This window comes from Bufo bufo, chromosome 2 (assembly GCF_905171765.1).
Source record: "Bufo bufo chromosome 2, aBufBuf1.1, whole genome shotgun sequence".
Lineage (NCBI taxonomy): Eukaryota > Metazoa > Chordata > Amphibia > Anura > Bufonidae > Bufo > Bufo bufo.
This window is the reverse complement of record NC_053390.1, coordinates 641,528,268-641,537,390: the sequence shown is the minus strand read 5'-3', so window position 1 is coordinate 641,537,390 and position 9,123 is coordinate 641,528,268. Positions and strand designations below refer to the sequence as shown.

The 9,123-nt window shown below is 42.7% G+C and overlaps 1 protein-coding gene across 5 annotated transcripts in view; it reads right to left on the bottom strand.

Moving 5' to 3' along the window:
• Positions 1-2,689: 2,689 nt before the first annotated feature.
• The window catches only part of GAB1 (GRB2 associated binding protein 1), a 94,841-nt gene continuing 88,407 nt past the window's right edge, over positions 2,690-9,123 (bottom strand). For all 5 annotated transcript variants that reach the window (XM_040418495.1, XM_040418499.1, XM_040418498.1 and 2 more), the window contains 4 exons: positions 8,772-8,859; positions 7,416-7,539; positions 6,376-6,498; positions 2,690-5,645 (listed from right to left, as the gene is read on the bottom strand). In XM_040418495.1, coding sequence (XP_040274429.1) covers positions 5,487-5,645; positions 6,376-6,498; positions 7,416-7,539; positions 8,772-8,859 — 494 coding nt within the window. In that variant the 3' untranslated portion in view covers positions 2,690-5,486. The remainder of the gene's footprint in view (positions 5,646-6,375; positions 6,499-7,415; positions 7,540-8,771; positions 8,860-9,123) is intronic.

Sequence of the window (9,123 nt, the reverse complement as noted above, 5' to 3'; positions counted from 1 at the left end):
TACAGCATGTACCAATAGATCTTTATTGGTACTGCTTTAGCTGAGTAGGAGTTGAATTAAAAAATTTATTTTTAGTGTTTTCGGTGTTCACGCGTGCGCATTTATTCCGCTTTTTATCATCCCTATGTCTGCAACTGTACAAAAAAAAAAGGAAAAAAAGAAAGAAAAAATAGCATTTTTCAGATTTTAGCATGCTTCAGCCTTTAAGGGGTTGTCTGAGAAGAGTTTAAGGCTGCGTTCACACGGGCAAGATTTCCGCGTGGGTGCAATGCGGTAGGTGAACGCATTGCACCCGCACTGAATCTGGACCCATTCATTTCAATGGGGCTGTTCAGATGAGCGATGATTTTCACGCATCACTTATGCGTTGCGTGAAAATCGCAGCATGCTCTATATTCTGCGTTTTTCACGCAACGCAGGCCCCATAGAAGTGAATGGGGTTGCGTGAAAATCTGAACTTCAGTGAAGAAAACCTGAACTTCAGTGAAGAAGTTCGGGTCTGGGTACCACAGTCGGTTTTTTATCACGCGCGTGCAAAACACATTGCACACGCACGATAAAAACTGAACATCGGAACGCAATCGCAGTCAAAACTGACTGCAATTGCATTCCTACTCGCGCGGGTTTGCCGCAACACACCGGGACGCATCCGGAACTAATCCGGACACGCTCGTGTGAACGCAGCCTTATAAGGATAATATACTATCCTCAGGATAGGTCATCAATATCTTATCAGTGGGGGTCTGACTTTTGGCATCCCAGCTGTTTAAAGAGACCACAGCCACTTCCTGGGCTAGTTATGTCACGTTCATCGGTCACATAAGCTAGCCACAGCTCAGTCCCATTCAAGTGAATGGGGCTGAGCTGCAATACAAAGCGCAGCTGCGATTCAGTGAACAGCACCATGCTTTTTAATCTGCGAGGAGGCCAAGATGCTTGCGAACCTCAACGATCAGATACGGTCAATCCTGAGGACAGGCGATCAGTACTGAACACTGGAACAACCCTTTAAAGGCTGGCTCTAGAAAAGAGATGTGTGTTTAACCAACAGTTATTTTGGCAGACCGGTCTGACCATCTAATATATATGGTGGAGGCTTAACATGCCCTTGATCGCAGATGTTGGGTGAGATAAGGATCAGGAAACAAAATTTTAACGTGCCCAATCCTTTTGTTCTCTGGTAATAACCTGCGGCCAGAGAGTCTGGCAGTGGTTTAGGGCCTATGTACATGGGCAGATTTGACCCAACAGTATTGGCTCACGTAATTTGGGCCCTTACTCCACTCTCCCTATTGAGAACATAGCTATCAAGCCAAGTGTGTATAGAGGGGGCAAGGGTAATGGCATTTGGCCAACAGCTATTTAATGCGTATGGCCAGCCTAGGGGCCCTTTTTACACCTGATAATTGGCCCATGTAAATGTGCCACCCATCACCTAAACAATGAGATGACTGCATGTGGCATCAAACATAATAATGATCGCTCATGCACCTTTCACTTTGCAGGGCATCATGTAGCAAGGCACTTTTAACAAACTCCAATGACTTTTATACCATTCAGGGCTGTAATTGATACTAAAACTGGCCTTACACAAGACAGTTGTCACCTGTGCACTGGTTCTAGCAACAGCATTCTCTCCCAATCATATATGGTCAAGTGTGCATATGTAGTGAAGGGGAGCAAGCCACTATGAGAAACCTCTGGCGGTGGTTTATAGCCCCATGGACGAGAGGCTCAGGCTTGAAATCAAACATGCCCAAACCCCATCATCCCCAATGTTAGCTTCAGGAGGCCAGTGTACACATTAGGCTACTTTCACACTGGCGTTTTGGGCAGATCAGTCATGGATCTGCAAATACGGATCAGTTACAATAATACAACCGCATGCATCCGCCATGAACTGATCCGTTTGTATTATCTGTAACATAGCCAAGACGGATCATTCATGAACTCCATTGAAAGTCAATGGGAGATGGATCCGTTTTCTATTGTGTCATAGAAAACTGATCCGTCTCCATTGACTTACATTGTGTGCCAGGACAGATCCGTTTGGCTCAGTTTCATCAAGAGGACAGCAAAACGCTGCAGGCAGCCTCCAAAGCGGAATGGAGACTGATCGGAGGCAAACTGATGCATTCTGAGCGGATCTTTTTCCATTCAGATTGCTTTAGGGCAAAACTGATCCGTTTTGGACCGCTTGTGATAGCCCATGACGGATCTCAGAAACGGAAAGCCAAAACGCCAGTGTGAAAGTAGCCTTAGATCAGGCATCCTAAAACTGCGGCCCTCCAGCTGTTGTAAAACTACAACTCCCACAATGCCCTGCTGTAGGCTGATACCTGTAGGCTGTTCAGGCATGCTGGGAGTTGTAGTTTTGCAACAGCTGGAGGGCAGCAGTTTGAGGATGCCTGCCTTAGATGGTCGACACTGGATTGTTTGGCCAGCTTTAGTCAGCACTGTCATTATCACTAGTGCACAGAATGATAGTTGTGTTGCACTGCTTCAGATAAGAAACACAATGAAGAAAGATGATGTGGGCTCACATGAGAAGAGCTGATGATGTTAATGCCCTTGCCAGGCTGCAGCCTCTATTGAATCCTGTGTAAGCAATGACTCTATAAACCCTATTAGGGCCTATGGGCCCCCTTCTATGAACAGAAAGTCATTGTGAAAGAGGTGCTCTGGTAAGTCCATCCATTGCAAGGAAAATTTACAGACAGATGTGGCTTCACCCTGAAATAACAGCTCATCAACAAGGGTTAGAAAAGCTTTGGCAAACAAAAGGCGGTAGTCTTCAGAAATACATGTAATATAAACTAAGGGGGTCATTTATGAAGATTGGCGTTTTAGACACCAGTCTTAATTTTCCCCATAAATGGAGGCGGATCCACCACCACTTCTAAATACAAGACCGCTTACTAGCCATCTTACATTTAGGGCTCATGCACACGACCATTGCTCGGTCATGCCCGTATTGCGGCCCGCCATATGTGGGCACCCCGCATCACGTATGCAGACCCATTTACTTGAATGTGTCTGCAATCCGGAGGTTACGGAATGCTTTTGTGGGCTCTCTCCGTGCCTCCAAACCGCAAATTAATAGAGCATGTTCTATTTTTTTTTTGCGGTGCGGATGGAGCATAGACACATTCAAGTTGAATGGGTCTGTATCTGTCTGCGGAAGCCACACAAATGTTAATTTTTTTTGTGATAGTGTCCCTTTAAAAGATCAAGTTTATTAGAAAATGGTATTTCTCACCACACTCTAAAAGGATAATCATGAAGCCCTTGCACGGCTTTAATTTTAAGCGTGCCAGGCCATCAACTGGTCACAGCAAATGATAGGAATTATTCAATAATACGTTAAAAACCGGTAAATAAGTGGGCTTATATAAAAACAAGTTGCATAGAAAAATTTAAATATAAGGCAAAGCAGGTGTTAATTTAAAACCACCAATGCAAAGGGCACAGTGGTGTTAAAACATTGTACACTTGGCTTATGAACACAAATCACAGTATAGTACTTGCGCTAGAAAAGTTAATGGCAGCTGTCTCCAGAGAACATTACAGTATCAGAACTATCTTACAAGCTTCAATTTCACTCTAGCAACCTGATCACTGCATTAGCACCGCTGTGCCGTCTAAGTACCTGATTAAAAGTCCGCCTTCTGTATTCCACATAAAAAATGCTACTTAAAAATAACTTGACTGCAGACACCAAATGTGATGAGCACAGCCCATATCATGTCAATTATTTTGCCATTTCTCAGTGTAAGATCCTACCCTGCAGAATCTCCACCAAACGAACGGACATAGACTATGTAAATTAAAATACATTACTGTACTGGAAGAAACGCTCCGCATAACTGACAGACTACCATAATGTAATCAGAGCTGCTTTACATATTATAGATACAGATTACAAGTATACATAGGCCCCCAAATATTAATATCGGAACAGAAAATGGCATCAGAATAGTCAAGAGATTCTGAAGAGACTGAATAAATATATACATACACAGGGTGAGGCTAAAAGTATTAATTTGAGGGGGGGGGGGGGTTTATTTGGTGGTGGAATCGTGCAATATGGTTCATATGAAATGGCAAATCCTACAGTGCTGTGAAGTATCTCCTGCGGTTCTTCAGCGCGTTTAAGAAAACTGGATTAGACCTTTAACCGTGTGCATCCGACAGAATGGTGGACATACAGAAGCACTTTAGGAAACGTTCACCTCACAACTCAAACAGGAAAAGATGGGTCAAAACGGAAACTTCCAGTGTGTTTCTGACTAAATGCTAGCCAAGACTGATATATCAAACCTGAGCTGAATTCAATATGGCAGATTTCAAAATGGTGGCCAAAAACATTCCCGCCACCAAATAATGCAGCTTCGCTCCCAATTACTACTTTCGTACATAACACCAATGATACTTGAAAAGGTGTTATTGACTGTAACACTGATAACTATTCACGGGAATAGGTGGGGTCTGGTGGTCAGGCATGCAGGCTGCTGCTCCATACAGCTCTAGGGGGGTTACACAGCGCGAGCTGTCCATGGATGTTACTGGTTGTAACGTTCCTTTAATTGTAGGCTGTCAGTGCCAGCTCATCAATATTGGCCATGACTTGTACGAAGAGATGTGTGCTGTGCAAATGTGAACAACTCCTTTAAAAAGAAGAAGCACAAAACAAAAAAAAACAGGATTACGTTAAAGGTTTTTCTGCTCTCCCATGATGATCCCATCCTGTCTACCACTAAATATATGGCTTCTACACAGAGCCATAGCTCGTCATTTACTGTGAGGTGGCAAAATAAAATGACATCGGATAAAACTTATTTTTTACATTCATGATCTCTAATAAAAACTGAGTTTTTGGGGGGGAAAATGAGCACATGATTCTGCAGGTATGGACAATAATACCATCAGAAATCTGGAACTATACAAAACAAAAAATTTAACGCTGGCAATAACAAAAAAATAATAATTGCCAAGCAAATGTTCATGTCAACATAAAACCAGCATAAAAACGGAAGATAGGACAACTGTAGTTGTGACAGTGATAGAAGGCCTGTATTATGCATTTACTATGCACTGCAATGCATGGGGGGGGGGGGGAGAATCCGCCTGTCACCCGGTTTCATATAGCTTTTAGTTATATTAGTATATGAAATAGAAGAAATAGAGACATTAGCAGTGTTAATGGCAAAACAAGGGTTAGCCACAAGAACCATTGTTTCAAACACACAAAGTGCATAAAACATAGTAATACTACAAAACATGGCTAAATGTGTCAAACGCATGGTCCTTGCTCCATCATTGTGTATTTACATACAGACTGCACAGTGCACAATTCAGTCTTTGTCTTACAGAGTCATCTGAAAGGTTTCTAAAAAGTTCCATTGACTTCAGATGACATAATGTTGCACCATATAAAACTTGGCTAGCGTGTCAGGATGAAATACGATTCTCGGCTCTAGAAACATTCACTTGACGCTCTTAGTTGGGGTTTCGGATTCGGTAGACTGTCTTTCATCAGTCCATGCTTTCCTGGTATTTGTCAGTGCCAGGGTTTTTTCCTTGTCAACAACCACATAATCCACCTTCTCTTCTGCCGCGCTGCTCCCAGACCCAGTGCTCTTTTTCTAGAAAGAAAAAAAAGAAACCATCAGATGCGCAAACATCATAGCATCGAACTTATTCTCATTAATTAGTTTGGGCTCAGGGTAATTTCACTCTTCAGGACCATTATTATACATTCGTTTAACAGCTAGAATTTTATTTTTTATTTGGGGCGTTTTTTCTTTTAGAACCAATTCTTTTTCTAATCATTTTATACTTTATTTTTAGAATATGAAAAATAGGAGTCCTAGAAGTCCAGAGAGTGTTATATACCAATTTTCGGGGCAACTGGAGCACTTTTGATTTGGATAAAAGCGATGTGTCTGGATCAAATTTTTTCCAAAATTTGGCAAAATCAGCCCCCTACAAATTTTAAGAAATTCGCTCATCTCTTATCTGATTGATAAATCATTTAAGTCATGCCATGCAAAACGGTAATACTTATAAAAGGTAGGCAGACTGCAGTTGATAACCACGGTCCCAGACTGACCCCCGCTACCATACAAATATAAAATAGTACTGCATACAGAGCTATTATTTACATCTAATCAATAGGACATAGATGTGAACATACAGTACGACCAATGATCTCCAACCTGTGGCTCCCCAGCTGTTGCAAGCTACAATTCCCATCATGCCTGGCCATGATGAGAGTGGTAGCTTTACAACAGCTGGAGAGCCACAGGTTGGGGAACACAGAGTTAGACTATGTCAGAATGGACCATTTCTGATCTGATTAGTCATTTCACATACTTTTCTTGGAGGGGTTGACTTGCCAGAGTCCAGATCCAAGTCTAGATATTCCACTTGTTTGTCACCCTTTGGTTTCACCATGGGGCTGTTGCCTTCATCAAGACTGTTGTTCTCAAATAGGCACTAGAATGTTAAATATAGTACATGATATAAGTTACTAGGGGAAATATACATATATGCACAAAAAGCACACATCTACTGCTTTAGATGTTGTCTTTCACATACATAAAAATAAGCAGGTGAGGTCTAAAGCTGGTTTTAGATCTTAGGCTAATTTCAGACAAGTGTGTCCACTACACAAAGCACACTGTCTGGGAGCGTGATTTCCTATGGACCACACAGCATTATAATGATCTTAAAAGTTGTTCGTCTCTGACTGACCTTGCATCTACTGAATTGAACTCGCATAATGGCGTCAGTATAGTTATTTAGATCCAAGGTCGGGCAGAGACACACAGCATTATAAATCATTATAATGCTGTGTGGTCCTATGAAATGAGCAGTGTCCATAACGGGACACGCACGTCTGAAATTAGCCTCAGACATCTGTAGGCTGAACACTAATTTGACACCCTGCCTTGCCTCTGCTCATGTGTCCTCAAAGAGGAGAGGTGTCTGACAGCAGCTTATTCTCCTTAGATTTTACACGACAGACCCTTCTGTACCCTGACATGTGCCGTCAGGGGAGCATCAAGACAACTCCATACATTTGAGATAGTTAGCTGGTCCTCCCAAAATAGGCAAGTTGAGCAGACTTTCATCTAATGCGTATGGTTGGCTTTACATTAGTGGTGTGCTTGAGTCTCTGGCTAAAGGTACCACCATACTGTGCTAATATTTCCCTGTATCCTCTACAGCTCCCTCAATCTTACCATCCTAATTAACTTTGCTACCAGATCCTAATTATTTTCCCATGACTACAGCTACCTGTTCTCCATGGCAGCACTACTCCAGCAGTAAAATACATAAAACATCAAGATGCATTCAAACATCAACCTACTGCCAGTTAGACACACGTCATGTATAACGGATTTACATACTGGTACGTCTGTGGATAGATTGGGGTTCATCGGTACGTAGTTTTCTTCACTGTCCTGTGAGTCACTGCTTGAAGCTGTGCTATGAACAGAGTCTGGTCTGGGAGGCATAGGGAACCTGGAAGAACTGAAGGACACAATCTATGAGCCATGACTACACCAAATATACTTCATATTAAGTGAACAGCCACAAGGGTTTAAAGATGACCTGTCACCACTCCTAACCTGTCTTCGTATATATGTGGCTGGGCTGATCCTCTTTTATTCTTCCTAGAAATTACAAATGAATAAGTTGACAACTGACTGTTCATATTTATCTTTTCAAAGAAATGTGTCTGTACACACTCGGACTGGCAGCACTGATTGGTCAATGTCAGAATGTGTCCGGATACAACCCCCAATTATCATTTTATTCATACATTTCTAGGAGGGGTAAAAGAGGGATGTTACAATGTACAGATCAAAGAAAAGATGCTCCAGAATTGTTATTTTACAGGGAATCTAATCATTCCTAAGATAGAAAGGTCAGGGAAGCACGGAGGACCAGTGGTTAGTACTGATGGCTTGCAGTGCTGGGGAACTAGGTTCCGGTCCATCTGAGGACAACATCTGCATGGAGTTTGTAGGTTCTCCCCAGGTTTGCGTGGGTTTCCTCCGGGCGCTCTGGTTTCCTCCCACACTCCAAAGACTAATAGAGAACTTAGATTGTGAGCCCCATTGGGGACAGAGAGTAATGATAATGTCTGTAAAGTGCTGCATAATGGAGCTACATAAGTGAGTAAAATAAATGGGAGAGTGGACAGTTCCTCTTTAGGTTCCATTCACATGTCCGTAGAATGGGTCCGCATCCGTTCCGCAATTATCCGGAACGGGTGCGGACCCATTCATTCTCTATGGTGCCAAAAGAGATGCGGAGAGCACACTATGTGCTCTCCGCATCCGCATTTCCGGAGCGCACCCCCTATCTTCTGGTCTGCAGCTCTGCAAAAAAACAGAGCATGTCCTATTCTTGTCCGCAATTGCGAACAAGAATAGGCATTTCTATGGGGGTGCTGGACGGGTGTATTGCGGATCTGCAATGCACTACGGACGTGTGAATGTACCCTTAATCTGTACGGAGCAGATGATCTAGCTGTAATGTATGCGACACAATTTCAGCAGCCTCTTCTTTTATTAGGTGCGCTATGGCAATTGAACACAGAAGTGGAAATGCCTGCACAAGCACTTTACCTTGCAGGTCACCCCTCCTGATCTCCATTTATGTAGACTAGCTATTTTTTTACTAGCCAACCAATAAAAGGCAGAAAAACAAAATATTATATGTATATCTAGCATGATATATAGGAAACAAATACTCACTCTCGTGTAAAGCTTCTGGTTACTGGAGAGCGCACAGGTAACTCTACCCACTCAGGGAGAGGCTTGATTTCTAGCGGCGCTGGCTTTACTGAACAAAGGAAAAAACAGAACAGGACAATGGTTTTGACGTTAACAACTAGGCGAATAGGCGGGACAATTTCTGGTCATAAATAATAACAGAACGGTCCATAAGTAACCCATTAGCTACATGTGGATCTCCATGTTTTTTTTCTCCACCATCCCTGGCCAACTCTTATAGGCATGCCTTTTTTCTTTTGTAGCACTGACCCAGCAATGCTTCCAGCCCCTAAAGGTGTTTCCCGCAGAGCACTATAAACGACTTATGAATGTG